The 23,596-nt window shown below is 37.6% G+C and overlaps 2 protein-coding genes across 8 annotated transcripts; both read right to left on the reverse strand.

The window, feature by feature from the left end:
* Nucleotides 1-5,354: 5,354 nt before the first annotated feature.
* LOC121262342 (calcium-transporting ATPase 12, plasma membrane-type-like) lies at nt 5,355-15,569 on the reverse strand. 6 transcript variants are annotated; one of them, XM_041164783.1, is made up of 5 exons: nt 15,478-15,552; nt 14,795-14,845; nt 10,592-10,680; nt 10,484-10,514; nt 5,355-8,749 (listed from the first exon to the last, which is right to left on the reverse strand). In XM_041164783.1, exons 3-5 carry the CDS (start codon nt 10,645-10,647, stop codon nt 5,525-5,527), a joined length of 3,312 nt encoding a protein of 1,103 aa, XP_041020717.1. In that variant the 5' UTR covers nt 10,648-10,680; nt 14,795-14,845; nt 15,478-15,552; the 3' UTR covers nt 5,355-5,524. The 6 variants fall into 6 exon arrangements, with proteins under 6 accessions (XP_041020717.1, XP_041020715.1, XP_041020714.1 ...); XM_041164781.1 differs by having other exon boundaries at nt 14,795-14,878; nt 15,478-15,517; XM_041164780.1 differs by lacking the exon at nt 14,795-14,845 and having other exon boundaries at nt 15,478-15,569.
* On the reverse strand, nt 15,064-16,958 carry LOC121262343. 2 transcript variants are annotated; one of them, XM_041164787.1, is made up of 3 exons: nt 16,311-16,958; nt 16,148-16,199; nt 15,064-15,569 (listed from the first exon to the last, which is right to left on the reverse strand). In XM_041164787.1, the coding sequence occupies exons 1-3, from the start codon at nt 16,804-16,806 to the stop codon at nt 15,563-15,565; spliced, it is 555 nt and encodes a 184-aa protein (XP_041020721.1). In that variant the 5' UTR covers nt 16,807-16,958; the 3' UTR covers nt 15,064-15,562. The 2 variants fall into 2 exon arrangements, with proteins under 2 accessions (XP_041020721.1, XP_041020720.1); XM_041164786.1 differs by having other exon boundaries at nt 16,148-16,958.
* Nucleotides 16,959-23,596: the final 6,638 nt, after the last annotated feature.

The raw sequence follows: 23,596 nt of genomic DNA on the forward strand, positions 1-23,596 counted from the left end.
GCCTTTCCTATTAGGGTTGGTTCGAATAATAGAGCGGAATTATTAGCTCTGTTGTATGGCCTTAAAGCTTGCAAAGCTCTGAGAATTGGCTATGTGGAAGTTGAACTTTACTCTCTAGTGGTGGTTTCGTGGTGGAATCAACGGCGATGTGGGGTTTGGTATCTTGAGGATTTTTGGGAGGAGATTCTTAGTCGTTTGGATTCGATGGTTTGCTCTGTTTGTCATGTTTTCAGGGAAGGTAATAAAGCTGTTGATTGGCTTGCTAAGTATGGTTCGCTTGGTCATCACATGGAGCAACAAGTGATTGGGGAAATGCCGAGGTTGCTGAGAGGTCTAATCCGCTTGGACAAGCTGGGTATTCCCTCGTTACGCTGTCGCTAATCTTTTTCTTGCTTTTGTTGTTGCTTTCTTCAGGCTTGTTTAGTTTTTTTTTTCGAGTTTTTTTGGTTGTTTGGCTTAGGCTTGTTAGATTTTGTTTTGGTTTTTGGTTTATTTTGTCACTTGGTTTTGGGTTAGTTTATAGCATTTATCATGTAAGCCCCCAAGTGTAATGATGTTACCACGGTATTCCTCTGCCATAAGTAAGAGTTTAGTAATAAACTTGGGACGAGGCTGCTATGTGTGTGGCTATCGGCTCTTTATAAAAAACAAAAAAATATATATAGGACGTAATATTCGAACGTTGATTACATACTAGCACAAAGTTGGCCACATCTTATAAATTAAGCAAACACGTTGGTGTAAAGATAGAAACGCTTATTGTCTAGACATTGACCAAAAAGATGTTGCAAGCATGAATATCTCCATATCACTGGGCAAGAAAATATGAGAGGCAGATTAACTCTGGAATGCAACCTGTGCACACCCTCAGGGCAGGTTTGGGAGTGGGATGAGACACAAAATTCTCATCTCATTTCATCTCATCATTATACATTTTTCAAATCTCCATACAAAATATAATAAACAATTTAATTTTTTCAAATCCTAACACAATAATAATATTAAAATATAATATTTTAAACTTTCTACCTGATGTGACCATGGGCATGCCAAACACATGATAAATGCTCCCTCTATACTTGCTACATGATAGCGTTAAGCTGTTCATGTTATAGCAAGTCAAATATGTAGCATGGTTTTATACCTATTTAAATGGTATACAAGAGAAAAAGGTTTGCTACAATGTTTTTTGAGTCGTGCTAGCGTGCAGTCCAACTTTAACCATTGGGTGTGCCTGCTAGCACAATGTTATTATTTTTACATATTTTTAAAAAATAAAAAAATCTATATCAATATACTAAAAATCACTTTCTTAATTATTAAGTAAAAAAATTTTAAAAAATAAATACAGGAGCAGTCAAAATGAGGAGCAAACTCAGGCGGCATATTAATATTTTCAATTTTTTTTTTTTAAGAAGTCGTCATTGTGCTCCATCTTCATATATCACATAGGGGTGATGGGTAGACACCTGTATCTGGTCCGCTCGGCACCACTGTCCGCTTCCTATCACGAGAATTCTCTCTTTTTTAGAGATGGGGGTGGAGGGTAACGGGTGGAGCTCCCACTTGTCTGCTTGCATCTATTTATTAAAAATATATATATATAATTTTTAATATCTGAACCTAAAAAATAGACTTCTACCTATTTTAAACTTTTTTATCTTTGGCTTCTCTCTTTCGTCTTTCAAACTCTCTTCCTGTTCGCAACTTGTAATCCGAATTTAGAGAGAAAAACTCCAACTTCTCTCCAAAAAAACTCTTCCCATCTAAATCTAGTTTGAGGGGGTGGGAGCTTTGGCTCCTCCCCCCTCACTTCCAGTCTATTGTTTTTGTCTATTGTGTGTTTTATTTTTAGATCTAATAAAGGTGAACACTTTCGAGTGATCCCAATCTGAGCATAGCTTTTGTTCATTTTGTTCATTTTTGAGATATGTGTCTAAGAATAATCTCTTCTACACCTTTCGGAAAACCTTTTTTCATCATTTCTCTTTGACCCGAGTGAGGTGTTGAGCCACCTGGATCGAACGCAATTTGGGACCAGAGCTAGTCGAGAGGGATGAGTGATGCTATGGTTGGTGCTCGTGCGTAGGAGGAGCCACCTGCGCAATGGAGGCTGGTGTCCATTCGAGAGCTGAGTGCTCATGCTGGGCTCATGAAGCCGATGCTTGTGATGGGCGTGCTGTCTAGGCTCACGCTGGTGCTCTTGGTGGGCGACAGTGGCAGGGAGAGGGACGAGCTAGGGAGAGAGCAACATATAGGGGTGGCGATAACAAAGAAAATGTTGGAAGGTGAAGAAGAAGAAAGAAAAAGAATAAATAATAAAAGAAAGTAGAAGAGGGGGGGCGCTAGGTAGAGATGAAACCCTAAGCCCCCACTTGCAGTATTTATGTGTTTCTTTTTGTAGTTTTTTGTTTTTAGTAATTAATAAAAAAGGAAATAGGCTATTGAACTTGATGTCTATAGCAGTAAAGTCTCGTACTCCTCCCTGGGAGGATGGAAGGGGTTAGTACTTCTCTTCTTTGGAAGATGGGTCGTTTAGTTATGTTTTTACAGAGCACTTTCTTTGTTATGAGAGAGTTTTATAGAAGTTAAGATAATATCCGCCACAAAAGAATTTGTGTACTGGAGTGCCCAGAACAGTTGTGTAGTTTGGCTTATAGTCCGGATTTTTCCTGTATTGATAAGTTACAGCTTTTGTTGAATGAAATGAAGTATGTTTCCATAAAAAAAAGATTAAAAAAAAAAAAAAAAACTCTCTTCCTCTCACTTTTGTCTTCTTCTTCCACTTTACCTCCACGTCTCTGATCCCACTCTTCCTATTTCTTCCTCCTTTCCCTTCTTTTGTCATAATTTTTCTCTTCATTTTTTTACTTATTCATCCTTCTTTCCCTTGGTTGTCATCACTAACCTTCGATATAGTGAATTTGAGACACATAGCATTATAGATCTTAGATTTGTGTATGTTGTGGGTCCAAAATTTATGTTCAGTGAGACCCACAACGTCTCAAAAGTCAGATTTGTGCTCTTAGCTTGTCGTGCTGCATCTCTTTGGTCATATATGTGTGTATATTCCAATCTATATATAATATTTTGTAAGTCATTTGAGTTTAGTAGATCTTTATGTGATTTTTTTGTAGATCAAATGACTTTTTTCAATTGTTGTATTTTTTTTTCTTTTTGCACACCTGCTAAATTGCTGTCGGATTATGGGCGGATTGGGGGATAATCCTTCCATCTATTTGAATAGATACCAACGGGTAGGGGGCTAAAACAGGACGGGGGGAATTTGGCCACCCCGCCCAAGCCGAGGGGTGCGTGAACTACAGCTACCCGCCCTTATACGGTGAGTAGCAGGCATAATATCACATGTCCAAGATCGACCATCATCCAAAGTAAATCCAACAAAAAATCATGCTCATGTGTGTCCATTCACGAATTAAACTACATGTTCATAATCATTCCAAATTTTCACCACAAATTACCAAAATAAAGGAGTAAAGGTCAAACCTAAGGAAGGGCAGCCTAACAAGCTGTAAGGTTCATTATCGAGCTTCTTGGTAGCACAATCAATATCACATGCACTATCAACATGACCCCAGGATGGTATTGCGGGTGGGAGTTACATGAGAAGTACTTGTACAGTCATTTGTGCCCTCCAAATTTACAAAGAATGCAAGTGGTTGTAATGGAAAATTCTATACACCACTACCATCTCACTCTCATCCTACTATGTAAGATGTGGCACATTTATCACTATTGGATGATTATTTATCATATAATGATGATAAATGTGTCACATCTTACATAGTGAGATGAAAATAAGATGAGAGTATAGAATATATCATTACTCAATTGTAATACAAAATAGATATAAAGGAGAGCACATGCAAGAGAAGCACTTAAATATTAAACAACAACAACAAAGAGCACGTGATCAAACTTATCTAATACTTTGCAACAGTTTAAAATTTCAAAAAAAAAAAAAAAAAAATCCATTGTTTCTTTATTGCCAATTTTCCACTATGGAGTAAAAGATCCTTGCACTTGGGGCTCTGGATATGCCCATTCAGTCATGGGGTGTTGCGGATTCCCCACCCAGCCAAAGTGTTCATTCATTTCATAATTTTCATTAGTTATTTCATGCTATGGCTTATGTAGTTTTCACAAAATCAAATAATTTGTAAGCATGGCATACAAAATAACATATATTATAAATGTCAAGTCGTGTAATCTATGCAAACGTAAATAGTAGAGTAAACAAGATAGAAAACTTCGAAACACAAGAATGGTGAAGTCCTCTTGTCCCTTGAACCTTAATCATCATTATAAGAATTCTTCTAAGAATATGAGACTATTTTAAACCAAGTTAATTCTTCTTATCTTAGTCACGAAGTTCTTCAAGAAACTTAATAAAATCCCCTAATACATGCTACAACAGTTGTTTAATATGAGGCAACACCAGTACAAATTACAAACCACACCAAACTTGCTACTCACGAATCCACAACTTGGTAATGTAGCTAACACATAAGAGTAACTTCACAAAGTCCAAACATTCACACATTGCACAGACTAACACCATACTCATTCTCTCTAATATACACACATGCATCACCCGTGTTGTTCGTCCGAGTGATAAGCAAATTCGAATAATTGGTCATCATCACTAACTTGCTGCACTTATACCTGGACAAACTTAGTCATTTTCTTATCACCAATCATGTGGTTGAAATACGTCGGTGGATCATCAACTTTGTAATGACGTCTGTACTGGGTCCCCGACCAGTGTGGCAGCCATGTAAACCCCAATTCGGATAAAGAATTGGAGAGAAACTATTTATATAGATAATGAATTTGAGAGAATCTCAATCCATCATAGTTGACTTTGTCTATAGTCGATCATTGTTCGAGTAATTTCCTCCACCTAAACTGCTTCAATACTTAATTGTTTCATCAACAACAAAGAGAGGTTGCTCTCACACTGTCTATCGTTTTGGGTGCTTGAAAGTCTACTCATCTTTACTATATACTAAGCATCTTGGTGACTATCTGATGGAGAAGGTAGGGTCTGGACATGCATAAATATTTTTTATTCCGTCACTAAGTTTGTGTCAACCCAATGCTTGGGATCGGCTGTCTGGAGCTTAATTTAGGTCATCGACCTTGGGCTTGAAACCGGCTGTATGAAAGCGTTGTGACACCAAGCAGACACAAGTTACATTCTCAGTGGCTTTAGAGCGAATATTAAAGACTCTGAAAAGTAGTGCATACTACACCCTCTTCTCACTACCATCCTCCTGTGGTGGAGTGTTATTATCCATCAACTCTTGAATTTGTTCTTTGAAAAAACAAAATTGGTTTAATGATTGATGGATAATACCACGCCAACACGGTGGAATGAGGATGGGATGAAAGTGTATAGCATAACTCTAATATTATGCCAACTACGTAAAAGAAGAAAAGAACTAGAAAATGTTGAAATTCTACAAAGCCACTTAAAGAAGCAACTTGCGCATGTTGTGCTTTAGGTCCTCACCTTTCCCCCACATCCAGTTCCAAGCCTACAGGAAGAGGGTCCCATTTGATTAAACAACCGCAATATCCTCTTGATCCTCGCTTCTGCTCTCTTAACGGAATTGAGGAACGGTTTATCTGGAACAGTTATTAACTTCACCATCCAACCAATTGGCCAAGATAGAGCTGCAATTCCAATGCAAACTCCCCACTGCAACCCATTTAATCTCACTGTATTTGCAAACTTCTTTAGAAATTCCACCATAACAACTTGAAGAATAATTGTAATTCCCACAATTCCAAGAAATAAACGGTTTTTATGAATTCCCTTGAAAACATTCTGCTTTTCCATGCTTCTTGAATTGAACTCGTTAAAAACTTGGCAGAGAACAAATGTATTGAAAATAAGTGTATCCTTTACCTCTTCGTTAACATTGAATATAGACTCACCCTTGAACTGGAAAGTCAAGAGGACTGATATTTGGAACAAGGCTTGGGCTAAGAGGTTTCTCCACATGATATTTGTAATTAGAGGCGCTGTTCGACCGACAGGGGACCTCTGCATTAGCTCATCAGTAGGCCGCTCTGTAGCAAGAGCCAAAGCTCCTAGTGTGTCCATGATGAGATTTACCCACAACAACTGGACTGCTGTTAGGGGAACCTTTCCAGCAGAAACCGCTGCAATAAAGTTTATAACAAGAGCTGCCACATTCACTGTCAATTGAAACTGGATGAACTTCTGGATGTTATTATAAACACATCGTCCCCAACGTAAAACCGTGGCAACAGAAGTGAAGTCATCATCCAAGATAACAATATCCGAGCTCTCCTTTGCCACTTCGGTACCTTGAATGCCCATGGAAAGCCCTACATCAGCTTCTTTCAATGCTGGCGCATCATTCGTGCCATCTCCGGTGACTGCAACCACATGGCCTTTTCGTTTCAAGCACTGTACCATCAGAAGCTTGTCAAATGGGGATGACCTTGCCATCACACGGATCATTTCGACTTTCTCCATTCTCTCTTCGTGCGTATAATTTCGAAACTCAGCACCACTTACCACTTCGTTACCATTTACTTGGTGATTAGGGTCTAGTATACCGCATTCTGTAGCTATAGCTTTTGCTGTGAAAACATTGTCTCCTGTGATCATTTTGATGTCCACTCCAGCGAGTCTGCAAGTTTCCACCGCCTTCTTGACACCTGGTCGGCATGGATCCTTGAGACCAACTATCCCTAGCAAGGTTAAGCCTTCTTTTTGTAGTTGGTGCTTGCTTTCGTCCTTGTGGCATCCCATCTCTTCTTCTGATATTTCCTTGTGAGCGAAAGCAATACATCGGAGGCTACTAGCTGCCATGCCTTGGATTATTTTCTCGATCTTAACCCTATCTCTATCTAGGGACTTCATAGTCCCACTACTTTCACAATAGCTGGAACACATTGCTAGGATTATCTCAGCAGCTCCTTTCCAGTGCACATGGATGGTGTTATCGACACTTTTCCTTATTGCAACCCCACTCCGTTTCTTGTCAGAGTTGAAGGTTTCAACGTGAAGAATTCTATACCCTTTCTTCAGCTTTTCCACATCCATACCCAATTGCAAAATCGCCCAAGAGAGAATTGCTTTCTCAGTTGGACTGCCAGAAATTTCAGGTCCAGATCCTGACGCAGGTATGTAGACGGTTCCAGTTGTGTTCAAACCGACTCCTTGGTGTAATAATGAAACAACATTTTCTGCACTTACAAGTGTAGAATCTTCTTCAATGGAATCTTGACCAAGCCAAAACTTGGACACTTTCATCTCATTCAATGTCAAAGTACCAGTTTTATCCGTGCAGATAACCGTTGCTGAACCCATTGTTTCGCAGGCAGAAAGTTTTCTGACCATTGCCTGATCAGCCATCATTCTCTTCATGGAGTAAGCAAGTGTTAGTGTGACAGCCAATGGCAAACCTTCAGGAATTGCCACTACCACAATGGTGACTGCAGCAGCAACAATGCGCACGACCGCATTGAATACATCATCTAAATCTGTTTGGCTACCATTATATTCTTTTTTTCCATTCTTATCTTGTGTTTTCCCGGTAAAATAACGGATTAACAAGACTACAAGAACTAAAAAAGCAACTGCAAGGCCTATCTTACCAATAGAAGAGGTTAATTTGTCTAGCCTTGCTTGTAATGGAGTCCTTTCATTGGAATCACCAGATATTGAGCTCATCATTTCTCCCCATGCAGTGTTCATGCCAACAGATGTAACCAGCATTCGACCATACCCATCCACCACCTTAGAACCGGAGAACAAGAATGGGTTCTCAGTGGAGTTTACTTCAACAGGATCACTCTCACCTGTCATGCTTGACTCATTTATCAGCAAAGAATGTCCGTCTAAAAACAATCCGTCAGCTGGAATCTGATCACCTATATTCAGGAAGATGACATCTCCAACCACAATGTCAAAGATGGAGATCTTGTGGCGACGTGCATCTCTAAGAACATCAACTTTTATGTTGTCGCTTAATTTTGATAATTTATCAAATTGCCTCTCCTGTCTGAAGTTACTGAGGGCAGAGACAACCACCACTAGAAAGACTGCTACGAAAATGCTTCCCCCTTCATACCAGCCTTCCTGCACTCCATGTGTTTTGATGCCAAAACCAAGGGACAGGGCTGCACAGACCAGTAGGATGAGAATGGTGCTGTCTTTGAAAGCATCCAGCACAAAAAATAAGAACCCTTTTGGAGGAGGCTTGCGGTAAGTGTTTGCACCAAACATTTCATGCCGCATGCTGACTTCATGATCATTGCCATAGATTCCATTCTCAGGGTCAGTATTGAGAGCAGTGGCGATCTTTCCTACGCCTCCAAGCCTGAGAAGAGCTGTTAAATCTTTTTCTTTCACAATTTCTGTGAGAGTCAATTGATCAATGTTGGGGTCAAAGGAGCGTGGCAAATGTTCATTTTCACCATGGTGGGAGCTGCTTGGTTCAACTTTGAGGGCGGTGTGAAAGGGAGACTTCAAAATCACAGAATCATGACTGTTCTGTTCAGTCTGGATCTCTTTAGTAAGGGTAGAGTAAAATTGAGATTTGATTTCTCTGGCAAGGGACACCATGAAGCGGATGGAACAGATTGCTATGCGCCACCGCTTCTGGGCTCTTATGATCATGGTAGAAGTAGTGATGGTATCGAGCAGCAACGGGCCATAATTAGGATAGCTCGAAAGATGGCTTCCTGTCATGGTATCGGGAAAAGTACTGAATCTGGAGCAGACTGGAAAGAACTTCATTCTATCACACAGCCAACTACGTTCTTATAAGATATGTCTCAACCCTGGGCATGGGAAACGTGCGCGGCACTTCATTTTTGTAATTTGACACAGTATAATTTCTTAAAAGAATTATTGAATTATTAATCGGTTATTTTCCATTTTTATGCTACAGCGGCTGCCTTTTACCCGTCATTCCTCAATTACTCCAAGCCCTGATGAGTTTTCAAATAGTTCTTCCAGTATTTTTTTATTTTTTTAACTTGACGAAGAGCCGTTCGTTTTATGGAAAAAGCTCAAGGACGGACGGGTACATTCCCAATTTCTACACCAGCCAATGTTGCTCTGCCACATAGAAGGTGCAGGAAACTCCATTCCACACCCGCATGCATGATAAAAAAAATTTCGTCTCTCTCCTCTCTCCATGTTCTCCCCTCTCCCAAGCGTATTCCCTCTCCTTTCTCCTCTCCCTGCGCCGATTTCCTCTCCCCAGCAGCCATTTCCTCTCCCATTTTCCATTTCTTTCTCTTCCCAGCGCCCCCGCAATAAGATCTATAAAGAAATTGTTTTGATGCTTCTTGTTAGTAGAAAACTATGAGAAAAGATTTAAACAACCTGCTCTATCTCTCTTTCTCTCTCACACACACAATCTCCTTCGAATGAGTTCATTTCACCTTTTGTCAAATGAGTTCATTTCAGAAAATTACACTGTCGATTTGTAGCCTAGGCAAACAGGGTGGAGCCTTATAGCTCCCATGATAGATATAATAGCCAGAAAACATCAAAACATATGCATGATTCTCTTTGGTTTTATCACGTTGTCTTGTGAATAGAAAAGGAGCGCATGGGCCCGCATGGGAGCTAAAACGACAACCCAGATCCAACTTCGAAATTTGCCAGGGGGGAAGGAGGGTGAGAAAGAGATGTCGTAAATTTTTTTTTTTTTTTTTCTGCATGTAGGTGTTTTTTTTTCCTGCATGTAGGTGTAGAACGAAATTTCATGTACCTAATACGTGGCAGCGCATCATTGGCAGGTGTAAGAAGGGGATATCCACCCGACCGGCCTGCAGCTTCTCATTGGTCGGTAGCCGAACTAAAATAGGAGGGGTCGAAGTTTGAACCTAATTTTGTTTCGTACATTTTCGTGCATGCAGCCTGTTTTCCGTGCATGCCTGTTTTCCGTCATTTTGGGCAACAGTCACATGGCAGGCCTGTTTTCCGTGCATGCAGCCTCACTTTGTTGACTGAACAAAAATGACAAACATGTTGCCTTTCAAGGTGGCTCCTCTGTGGTCGACGCTTTTCAACTCTTATCAAATTTGGAAATTAAGGAAAAAAAATCCGGGTTTGGACCTTAATTGCACCATAAAAAATAAATAAATAAATCTACGCTTCTAAGCAGTCCTTACATGCATCTCTTTCATTGGTCGAGTTGTTCCACTTTCCAGTTAGTCGTGAATTTGTTTTTCCGAGAAAATAAACAGCGAGTACCCTTTTTTTTTTTTTTTTTAAAAAAATAATAAACACACAATACTTTACACAACACTTTATATAATAATATTTAAAAAAAATTATTTTTATAAAATATCTTATAAAATTAATATTATTTTATAAAAATATTTTATTTTATAAAATATATTATGTAAAATATATTGCGTGAATATCACTGCTCTTTATTCCCATTCGGTGGTCGTGGTTTTAGAGTGCAGACTGCAGAATCGTGTTCCACGGGCTGGAAAAGGCTGTATTACAGACAGTTTTCCAACATAATAAAAGTTCTCGGCTCATCTATCAACGAAGGAAACATACCTTGAAATTTCCTGTGAAGGTTTACCCAGTCCAAGGTACGGATCTGTGCATTGCATGTCCCGTCAGTGCAACTTCCCGGCACCTTCCTCCTTCGTTGATAATTTGAATTTCGTAGAACAAGTGGGATCCATGATTGACAATGGGGAGTAGTCACAACATGCACTGTCCTTTTAATTGGGGTGAACATCGAGGATGACAGAAACAATGTTTTTTTACTCAGTTCGGTGGCAAATTGCCAACGATGTCGGCTAATTAAAATACTGTTTGTAAAGCTCACAGAAATTTCCTATCCATCCAAGAAATTGAAAAAACTTGCTTTCTACATCATGTGCTCTGACCTTGATCAAGAAGCTTGTGAACTCAACCCCATTTGTCACGTTGAGGAGCAGTAAAGGATTCTAGGTCATCACATTTATTTTTAGGGGGGTTTCGGTTACATTTCAATGATTTCATAGTCGTGGAAGGCAGCAAACAGGGCAAAAGACAAAAGCAAAAGAAAAATAAAACAAAAGGACTTTCGGCTCCTACTCCCACTCAATCACACTGGCATGAAATGGGAGACTAAGGGTGTGTTTGGTTACCAAACTCACCTCAACCCATCTCAACTCATCATTACAACTTTTTTAAATTCCAACATAAAATATAATAAACAATTCAACTTTTTCAAATTTCAAAATAATAATAATATTAAAAAATAATATTCTAACAATATTTTATCATCACAACTCAACTCAACTCAACTCACTTCAACATTCAAACACACCCTAATAATCCTTACCGTTGATCATTTTATCAGAAGTTAGAAACAAGAATAACAGAGAGGCTTGAGCAACCAACCAACCTTCTTAGTAATATCAGTTGGTATCAACAATTATATAGAAATCTTTGTAGTAAAACAAAAAGCCCAAGTATCTTTGTCTGGAATCACACTCAAATTCCTATTTTATTTTTTATCTCCTTCTCTAACACATGACATGACCTTTTAGATCTAGATTTAATAATATGCATACTTTTTCTTGTATAATCCGTACACGTCACTAATACCAAATGGCTATAACTTATCACGTAGTTGAGGCAGTTGACATTAACATAACAAATATGACTTTCAGAGGAATAAAATAGATCCTTTTAAATTGACAAACGAAATAGCCGAGAAACTTCAGGAGGGACTGGGTCACTATGGTAGTGTGGCAGATAACCACTGGGACAGCAGATATGAAAAAGAAAGAAGCGACAAATTCCTACCTAGACTTGTCTTGCTTGGATATTGCACGTTACCTACCACTTATGATAGAAATTACTTCTATAGAAATTTAACAGTAATAAAAAAAATAATACAAGTAATTAATGTTTGATGGTTAAAAAAGGATTGAAATAGAAATAAAAGAGTCATTTTCAATAACAAAAGCATAACTAAACAAAATAAAACAATATATTTTTTTCTGAATAAAACAAAATAAAATAAAAATATCATTGATTGAGTATACAATGAAAAAGAAAAGAACTTTTACTGCGAGAATAAAATGTTTAAATAAAAGAAGAAAAAAATAATAAAATAACTTTGCTATGGTTTGGGAAGCCAACTGTAGCAAAGTTGAAGTTGTCTCTAAAATGAGAAGCCAGATTCGCCAGGTCCAGCACAGCCAGGCCCATGTCCCAACCTTGTGAAAAAAAAGGTTTAAGCCCTAAACCTAGAAGGCAGGTTATAGCGCTATCCGAAAGCTGCACTTTCAGTGAGAGATAAAATAAACAAGTTCAACATTCACACACTCGAACCTATCCTATTTACAAGGCTATAAAGTTGGTTTGAAATTTAGATCCTAACAATGACAACCCAAAAAGTAATTGGCTCTATTGCTTTCATATCATTCCCCATCAAGAAAGACCTAAAAGCCTCTTCAGTTCAGACCAATTGAGATGCACATCAAACGCGTGCCACCAGACAGCCCGGTCAGGTTATGTTTTCCACAGAAATTGAAATTAAAAATCCATCTCAACAACATTGATTCTCTTATGTAAATGGCAGTCACGTTCTTGGAAGAAAAGCCCTAAACTAGAGAAAGCCCCATTGATTCTTTATACACTGTCGGCACTTAATAGAATGGATTGGGATGACTTTTCTTATGTAATACCAATGAGATTGGGGCACACAAGCAATCTGACACGTGTCAAGAATCCAAACACTAGGAACTAAAGACTCATCTGCCACCACCAGTCCTCAAGTTCCCAGATTGTTTTGCCAGAAACTCACGAATGGCCTAGAATCCGTACCCCTAGAAAATTCTTGCTAGCAGCAGCTCACCCCAAGATGGCCTCTTGCCTGCCACCCCTTATACCATCAACAAACCCTAAATCTTCAAAGAAACAACACCATATCAGCCGGCACACATATTCAAGAAAGACCCAAACTTTTCGAAAGCCCTAATCACTAATAAAGCTGCAGCACACTCCCTAAAAAGTATCCAATGGCTGTCACTTAACCAATGTTCCTTAGAGTCCTCATTTCAGAAAAACACCCCGCAGAAACCCTATCACTCTGCCACTCTCAAGAAGCCTCGAGGTTTTAAACTATAGCAAACCATAGCATCTGTATCTTGGTCAATAGGAGCTGCCGCCCCTTCTCTCTCATCCAACCCCCATTTTCTTTCAAGAAAATTAACCCCAAGATTCTGTGTTGTGTGACCCCCTTTTCTCCTTGCAGAACCCTACAGTTTCCCATCTCCGAGAACCAAGAATAGCCAAGAAAACACTCCTCAGATTCTGCCATCCCTTTCCATCTATTCTTTCTTGAGTTTCAACAATCAAGAACTTCAAGATTCGAAGAATACTTATTGCTAGTGTAGTAACTAATACTTTCAGTTACTTTTCTCCATTGGATCGACTATACTCATCAAACTCACCAAGTTATGAACTGAACAATAAAAATGTCAATTTCCAAAGCCTAGGAGAACCAACTGGTCATGTTTATACCATGATTTCATAAGGGAATCACACAGTATACACACATGCTTTACCACATCAAAAAGGCCATCTGAATGCTGTTACTAGGCAGGAGATACATGAATCAAATCTCTAGTTATGAAAGATCTAGTCAAGATCAATATCGCCGCCGCCGCCCAGGGAGGGGGGGGGGGGGGGGGGGGGGGGGGGGGGGGGGGAGGGGGTAGCAACACCTAAATTCCTCAAAAAGCACCTAAAATAGGATGTCATGCAAATTACACATGCCATGCCATAATACAAGGATATGCATAAGCATACCTTAACCGTGAAACTCAAAGCAAGCTATGGCCGCATGATGCTGTCCATGTTAACAGCATAAAGGGAAACCAGTAAAAGAAAAGCTTTGGCAGCAGAAGTACTTACCTGAGACCTAGAACCTGATTTTCATTAATTCCTCTCATGAGAGTTAAACCCTAAAACAACCCTCCAGACCATATGTTAGTATGCATGTTTACATCACACCATTGGATCAAAATTTAGAGCTTTTACCTGCTGTGCAACCAAGAACCTTAGTGAATGGACAGAATAGTATTAAACCATAGAACAGACACTTTGACACACCATTGAGCATATTATAGCACACCATGTGTTTCTTTTACATGCCAAGGGCATGATCTGTCTTCTTGTTTAAAGGATCAACGTTTAGATAGAAATTGACATTATGATATATATATATATGTGATTTATATAGGTGTTTGTTGATGTGCTTGTTGGCGTGATTGTTCATTGTTTGCACAAAACTAAGTGGTAAGCAACTATGATCATACCCTTCTAGCTATTTTTGTAAACAAAAATGCTCTTTTAGCTAAGCTATATGATATGTACATGTTTTGAAAGATATACTATGCATAGACTGCTCATTGGAAGCCCTTGTTACATGTAGCCTATCATTATCATTATCGTTATCGTTATCATTATCGTTATCATTATCGTTATTATTATTATTATTATTATTATTATTATTATTATTTTGATAAGTAAGAAGTAAATGTACCCTATCATTATTATATAACATGATGAATGCAATGGAATGAATTGTATGCTTTTACTTGCCATCATATACGTATTGTATCATTATATATTAAAGGAATGAAAGACAGAAAAATGAAAGGAAAAGGAAAGGGTACATTATATTAGGAATGAATGAATGCATGAGATAAATGTTTTTCAAAAAGGAGCCATAACAATGATTATTTACGATACCAGATATAAAGGGTGGACTGCAATGCCTGGAATGGCTCACCAGCAGCGCACCTAGTTTTGCCCATCACAGAGGAGGATCAAGTTCTGGCCATCAGTGGATTAAAGGAAAAAAAAAATGTATATGTAACTATATAAATGAACTAAAAGTGATTGAAAATGCTCTTTTATAACTTACTTTTAAAAAAAAGGGGCCCAGACTATTAGAACAGTTTTAATTTAGGTTTGAGTATGTGAATTTGTGAATTAACACAAGACTTGAAAATTTTTTTATATGCTACCTATAACTCTCTTTTATTTAATAAAGTTTGGTTGTTTTAGTTTTGTGGAATCTTTTATACCCGGCTTGTAAGAAAATTCTTTTAAAAGTGAGCAGCATTCCTAACCGGGGAGGGGGTATTACATAACACATGACGATAATCCATCAAAGAAGAACGACGCTTATAGACAAGCAGTTTATTGTAGAGAAAAAACAACAGTACATTGGGTTCCACCAGTTTCATATGCCCAATGATTGGCTCACTAAAAGTCAACCAAGAAATGCAACAAGCAGCAACACAATACACGTGCACATTTCAAGTGAACATTTTTTTTTATAAGTTCATTTCAAGTGAACATTGTAACAGAATAAAGGAATGATATACAATTGATGTGCAACCAAAATAGGAAATATTCATGTTCCTTACCAACACCTTCTGGAATCTAATGCTGCAAGTGGAGAACCATAGAGGCAACAAGCTTCGTGCTTATTGGTTGGCTGCTAATCCATTTTCAGTTCCTGGCATTAGTAGATGGTATGAAGCAAAACGCACTTATCAAAAGAATCAAGCAAAACGCAATTATCAAAAGAATGAAGCAAAACGCTAAAAGTAATAGCCTCAAAAGAACAACCTCAACAAATCAAAACGAGACTCCAAAGGGAGGTAGGAAGGTTGTGAAGGAGATTATTCCTATAGATCTAATATTTTCTCTCAGAACATTCCTGTGCTAGGCATAGCTTTCCAAGAGTATCCGGGTGCCAGATTGCCCAGTGAACTTTTTAAAAATATAATGTAAAAAGTAATTCCTACGATGGATGAGTATTTTTGTATTAAAAACAAAAAGAAAATCTCACAACTTATCATCAAAATCATTCCTATGGCCTCAAGTTTCTGTACAATTGAACAAGAAGTTCATCTGCACAACAATCCAAGTTATTCCATGGCAAACGCCAATAAATACTCATCAACCATGGCGATCAATTAATCCGTCTTACCACCACAAAACACTAATGTTCTTCACTCGAACACGCTTGAAATCTTTCCTACTCTTTTTTTCATGCTAAATCAGGGAAAACAAAATTTCATCCAAACTTACCTCTGCAGCGGACCCACTTCAAGAGAAGCGTTTCTGATTTTTCCGCCACCACCTACTTCAAAACATTCAGGATCAGAGCCGAGCAATTCACTCGCCCTATAATTCGTTGGAGCTAAAGCCCGCGAATTCAATTGATCCAATAGAATCAAATCAACCCACGTACACCTATCCAGGACCGACGCCAAATAAATTAACTTCCCAAGGTCCTTCGGAATCACCCGCCTTTCCTTGATGGCAATCCGCGCATCTCGGAAAGGCGTCGCACACTTGTCCCTCGCGAACCCGATGCACTTCTCCTTCGCCGTCACGAAACAACCCTCCATTTCTCGCTCCTCGCACCGCTCTCGTTCTCTTAGATCCGTCGGTTTCCGGCCGATCACTGCGCGCCACCAGGGGGGTTTGCATTTATCCGACGCCGCGAGGGCGCACCCGACTCTTGCCCCGCTTTCGCACTGCTGGACGATTTTGGACTGGCAGGCTCGGAGCGCGGAGCTCCAGGCTCGGGAGTCCCGGAATGCGAGGAGGTATGGCCCGGCAGTGGGATCGTCAGCAGGGCCGGCATGGATGGGCCCGCGGAGCAAGGGGAGCGGGCGGTCGAACGTGATGACAGTAGAAGCGGCTGAGTAGTCGTCGAGATTTGGTGACGCAGGAGTACCCATTAGGTCGATTAAAAGACCGACTGGATTAGAAATTGTGTGGAGAGGTTCGAGGAACTGGTGAAGAACTTAATGAGGAAAAGAAGGCGCGAAGAGTTTTACCCAAGATGATTGATGCAGTTGGATAAGTTTCCATCTCTTTTACTAGTGGATCTCATTTTAACTTAAGAATTAAGTTTCATTAATATGAAATTTCTCTCTTTCTTCTAAGATTATGATGAAGAATGGGTCACGACTCATCGCTGCGAGTGACTGCTATGTGTTGCTTGTTGTATTTGATCGCTGCGAGTGACTGCTAATGCATTTGTGTGTAAATGAAATGGAAAGATAAAATTAAACAACAATACAAAGTGGAACAGAATTGACTGAAGACCTTCCATTTAATACATAATACTCAATCATATGAATTTACTTTGTTTAATAACCAATGGTTGTTCCAAGATAGCCTTTCCTGTTACAAACTCATCCAAAACGTCACCATCTACGGGAATTTGGGTCATTTCCTTTTTAGGGTAAGGTGCAGTCCTTTTCTTTTTTGGGTGAGGCCGTGGAGGAAGTTTACTAGAATCTCATAGAATAATATTTGGTTGTACACACTCTTTTAGCTATTTTCTCAATATTTGGGTCCAGTCTTAGATGAGTGTTGCACACAGTGAAAGAATGGCGGGAGAATTAACAAAGCTTTGGAAAAGATTTAAACTCAAAAATATTGAGAAAGAAGAGGTGGAAATCACAGCAGAAGAAACCAAACAAGCTGATGTTAGAGTTTAGAATTGCCTGCTTCTACTAATTTTGATGGACAAAAGCTTCAACAAAGAGGCCTTTAAAGCAACTCTGACTAATTATGGAACGTTGAGGGATCAATCAGCTTCAATGAGGTGGGACATCACAGGTTCTTGGTTGAATTTCAAAGAATGATAGATCTTGAATGTGTCATGAAGGGGAGACCTTGGACTTTTGATAAACATTTTAATTTGTATCCAAACAATTGACAGAAGCACTCCCCCTACTGAGGTGAATTTCTATCAAGATCCATTTTGGGTTCAATTACATGATTTACTTTTGGTAGCAATGACCTATAAAGGAGGAGAGAAAATTGGATCCAAGATGGGGGAAGTAATAACTGTAGACGTGGATGGGGAAGGAATAGGGTGGGGAAAATTTCTCAGGATTAGGGTCAACATGGATATCACTAAACGTATACCTCGAGGAATAGTAGTTAATATTGAAGGCAAACAGATTTGGGTGGAATTCAAATATGAAAGACTGCCACTATTCTGTTTTACTTGCAGGGTTATCAAACATGGTAGCAGAATTTGTGGAGTGGGGAATTCTAAAGTTTACAACTTAGGAACTGTATAATCTCAATATGGCCAATGGTTAAGGCCACTGCTTTCAACTTTTTTGACAATGGAAACAAGAAACAAGGGGGGAGAGGAACCAAGTCTCAGACAAGTAATCATGGCCATGAGAGAAGCTCTTAATATCCAGGGTACCTTTGTAAACCAGGAAGATGATCCATTAGAAGATAATCAAAAGCAGCAGCTTGGTAATAATAAGGTATCTGGAGGAGATTTTGATAAAGGAAAACAAATAATTGAATGGGATGATCATAGTGAAAAATAGATAGACAAATCTTCAATAGAGGAATTTCAAAACATTGAAAAGAAAAACAGTTCACATATAGTAATACTAACCTCAGTCTCTCTGAAACTCATAAGGTAGTTAGTACAATTCATATGCAGTTAGAAGAAAAGGTATTAGATACATTACCAGTGCAGATTTTGGAGGTAATACAGAAGCCAATCGGATGGAAAAGAAAGGCCAGGAGCTTAAATTCACCAATGACAGTTGACATGGAATGAGAAATCACCTATAAAGTTGAAACAAGAGGAAGGAAAAGAGACAAGGAATTGATAGGGAGGGATAAACAGAAAATATCTTACAAAAAAATGAAAGAAGGGCTCAATCCTGCAAGGAGAAAAAAATTAGGAATCAATGGTGGAGGCTGCTAAGCAGCCCCACCAAATCCAATGAAATGCATAGCATGGAACTGTCATGGGCTTAGGAACCCTTGAATAGTTTGAGAGCTTTATTTTTTAGTGAAGCAAAAGTGCTCATAAATTCTCTTCCTCATGGAAACAAAATGCTCGAGGGAGAGGATTGAAAAAATCAGAAATGGAATTAGTTATGACAGGAGTTTTATAGTCAATGCAAAAGGGAGTAGTGGAGGGTTGGCAATGATGTGGAAATTAAGCAGTGACATAGAAGTTAAAAACTATACTAATTTTTACATCTCTATTAAAGTGGTTGATGCTAAAACTGGGAAGACTTGGACTCATTATGGCAATCCAGTTACAGCAAAAAGATAAGGCAATTGGCAATTACTCAAAATTTTGCAACCTTCAGATCACAGGCCTTGGTTATGCTTGGGAGATTTCAATGAAATACTCCACCAAAATGAAAAATGCGGAGGTTCACAAAGACCTTTTAATCAAATGTAAGGTGTCAGACAAGTTCTACGGGATAATGATCAGAGTGATATGAGGTATAGTGGCCTAAAATATACTTGGTCTAATAGAAGAGTAGATCAAGAGTTCACCAAGGAAAGATTAGACAGAGTTTGTGCTAACACAGAATGCTTGAATATGTTTCAAGATATTTTAGTCAATGTACTGGCAACATGTTCCTCAGATCACAATCCTATCCTAACTACAATGAGTAATCAACAACAACTTGTAAGAAGAAGAGAAAGATTATTTAGATATGAATATAGTTGGGGCCTAAACAATGAATGTAAAGAATTGATTCTAGCTAAATGGAAGGGTCAGGACAGAAATGATATTTCAGTAGCTGGTTTCTCTAACAAATTGAAAGTGTGCAAAGCACAATTATTAAGTTGGAACAAGAAGCAAAAGGAAGAAACAAATGGAGCAATTACAAGAATGATGGAACAAGTATCACAGCTCCAAGACAGGAACCAAGGTTCAGATCAGCATCTTATCAATCAGTTTCGGAGGCAAATCAATTTTACTATGGAACAAGAGGAAGTGAGATGGAAGCAAAGATCAAGGCAAATCAGGCCCCGTTTGATTGTTGGACTACACTAAGAAACTCAGTTCAGTATAATTTTAAGCTGAGTCTAATATCTAAATACCCAACTCTCAAACCACTAAACTCATCTCAAGTCAAAGCCTCTTTACATGTGGGATCCACAATATTTTTCAACTTAACATTTCTTTATACGCGGGACCCACAACCTTTTTCAAATTCCTATAAATATATCTAAACTCATTTTAACATCTAAATACATCTAAACTCATCTTAAGTGGGCCCCACAAAACTGACTCCACCATCTGAACTCACACTATTCATAAAAAATTAAATCCATCTCAACTTAACTTAACATCCAATGCAGCCTTAGGATTTCCAAAGTTATAGACTTTTTTCACACACGTGTGTGTGCCTGCCGTTATATGAGAATCTATTCAAGGCATAGACAATTTAAATCTAGAAGTTTACCTAATGAGGCAATTCATGACCCTTTAAGGTTCGTTTGGAAATACAACTGTTTTCAGGTATTCTCAAATATTTCATTTTCAAATATTACTCGAATTAAAAATATTTTTTAATTTCAAATCTTCAATTTTTTCATCTAATCATTACAATTTTTTCAAACTCTCAAACAAAACACAAAACCCTATACAACTTTCCCAAACTTTCAAACAAAAATTATATTAAAAAAATTATATTCAAATAATATTTTAACTTTAAGGAGTGATTTGGATTCAGGAATGAATTGAGATAAGTTGAGATAGTTTGTGAATAGTAAAATAAAAGTTGAATTATTTATTATATTTTGTGTAGAAATTTGGAAAAGTTGTTTTAGGATTTAAAAATGTTAAAATTGTTTATTATATTTTGTATGAAAATTTGATAAAGTTGTAATGATGAGATGAGATGAGTTGATGTGAGTTTTGAATGCAACCTAAATATTTTTATTCAATTTTTCTCTCTTTTTCTAAAACTCAATAAGATATCTTAACTCAAACTATTTAATTGCTATTTAAAAACTATTTCATTAATATTCACATATATTTTTAGATATTCGTAACATCTAAAAATCCCTTTAATCCTTCACTTTCCTTGATCATGTTCTTACTTGGAGCCTTTTAACATAAAAGTCTCTTAACGAGTCCATAAGCAATCACAACGTATAATCATGAATGTAATCATATTAATCATTCCTCTATAAACATGTAACTTTACATAATCTCACATTACCTATTTTCCTTGAACTATCAATATCATTATAATGTTTACGGGTATAACCGGTCCGGTTTTGAGATTTGAATAACCGATATCACACCGATAATACCCCTAAATAGGTACTTCTGGTTTTTCCTGCATATTATATAGTATATATATTAAAATATATAATAATATAGTAATAATATATTATAGTATATTATAATATTATATTATAATTGTATTATAGACTATAATGATATATTATAATATATAATATAGTGATATATTATAGTATATTATAATATATAATGATATAGTATTAGTATAACTACTAATACAATAGACTATAGTGATAATATATAGTTATTTATATAGGATTTTAAAATTTAATAATATTAATTAATAATTTATCATATAATACAAAATTATTTATATATAATTATATATATTTATATATAATATAAAAAATATTTTATACAATATAAAAAATTAATATATATATGAACCGGTCCGTCCGATCTTAGAAAAGGAAAAATCGCAACTGGACCGATTTCGACCAATTTTGAGAAAAATGAAACTAGTAGCGAACCGGGCCAAACTGAACCAAGTACCGGACCGAACCCACCGATTCAGTCCGATTTACCAGTTTGTTTTCACCTTTAATAAAGCCTAACTTACATGTACTCCAGCCGACTTCACTCCTCAAGCATATATAAAATCCTATCATATTATCTTAGCAATTCGGTCCACTAATTTACATCCATCCATCACTAATACTAATGCAATCCTAAAATTAGCAAGCCTATGTTCATTTTAGAGAAACCATGGCACGTATGCATGCAGCCTATGCATTAATCTCCTGATCATTGTATAATCATCCCTACTCCCGATCTATCTCTTATTGATACTGATGAAATTTGTAACCTTTCTCACATACCTTATTGCATGCAATTATATGTTGCTATTTAGTGCATATATCATTCTACGTTCAAACCTAAAAGGCATGCTCAATTTGTGACCATTCATTTAATCCATATGATCAACTAGTCTTTAAAGTTGATAACTTACCAAACCGTGCCTTTTCCAATCTAATTCATATCATTCTTAACCTGCATATCATGATCAACCTAAGGTCATCTACGTAGAGCATCAAGGGGGAGAGACGAGTTCCAGTTGATCAGTGCTTCCGGCCCTTCTAATGACTACTATATTCCTATAGCTGTTTTCATGTGACCCGTAACATGACAATTCAAATCTATATATACTATATGCTGCCCGAAATCCCAATGACTTGGTACAAGCTTGTCCATGCAATTAAAACACCTTTGTAAGAATAGAAGAAGAAGGAGAGGAAAAATAGAGAGAAAATTGAAGAAAAGGCTACTTTGTTCTCATTCATTTACCACTCGTATTACAGACTGCTCCTAGATATATACTGAAAAGGAAAACAACCTAAGCAACTAAGGAATCAAAGAATATCCATCATATCTGTACAGCTCAATAACTAACTCTATCTAAAAATACAAAAAAGTACACAACAACTCAACTAAATGGAGGGCTTTCTAGTAAGTTACAATAATAATATCATCAGCAACAAGTGCATCATGTGATGACTGCATCTGCAAATCAGCTCCATTGGTGTTGTCATTACTAGCTTATCCTTCATAATCCTGCAGCTTCAAGGTGGTGGTGCCATGTTGTACATGCTGCTCCAATACCCCCCCTACGCGCAAGATGGAGAATAGATGTTCACTATTCCCATCTTGTAAGGTGTAAATAAAGGAGATAAGAGGGCGATAACTTGGTGAAGATGTTAGCAAGCTGTGAATGAGTTGAAACATGGGCAATTTTGATGCTACCTTCTAGGATTTTATCTCTGATCAAGTGACAATCCACTTCAATGTGTTTTGTTCTTTCGTGAAAAACTGGATTAGCTGTTATATGCAGTGCAGCTTGATTATCACAAAACAAGTCAACAACTTGAGGATGAGGAATGGAACAATCAGAAAAAAGTTGTCTTAGCCAAGTAAATTCTGTAGAAATTGAGGCCATGGCACGATATTTTGCCTTAGCAAATGATCGTTGATACAATAATTTGCTTCTTGAAGCACCAAGAGATAAGAGAGTATCTCAAGAATATGCATCACATGATGGCTGCATCTACAAAAAAGTACACTAACTCAACTAAATGGAGGGCTTTCTAGTAAATTAGTTACAATAGTATCATCAGCAACAAGTGCATCACATGATAATTGCATCTGCAAATCTCTCAGAATATGCAAGAAAGGAAAGAAAAGAAAAAAATATTCCAAAATTGTATTGAATGAGAAAATGAAAATCTATCTTTTACAGAGGTACCACATTCTATTTATATACAAATTAGCTAACTACTAAACCTACACGTGGCTTAATAACTTAATACTCCCCCTCAAGATGGAGTGTAAATGTCAATGACACCCATCTTGTAGAGAATACTAGAAAAAGAGTTAAAACCAAGAGGCTTAGTTAGTATATATGCTATTTGATGAATAGATGAAACATG

The sequence above is a fragment of the Juglans microcarpa x Juglans regia genome, chromosome 4S, assembly GCF_004785595.1.
Source record: "Juglans microcarpa x Juglans regia isolate MS1-56 chromosome 4S, Jm3101_v1.0, whole genome shotgun sequence".
Classification (NCBI taxonomy): Eukaryota; Viridiplantae; Streptophyta; class Magnoliopsida; order Fagales; family Juglandaceae; genus Juglans; species Juglans microcarpa x Juglans regia.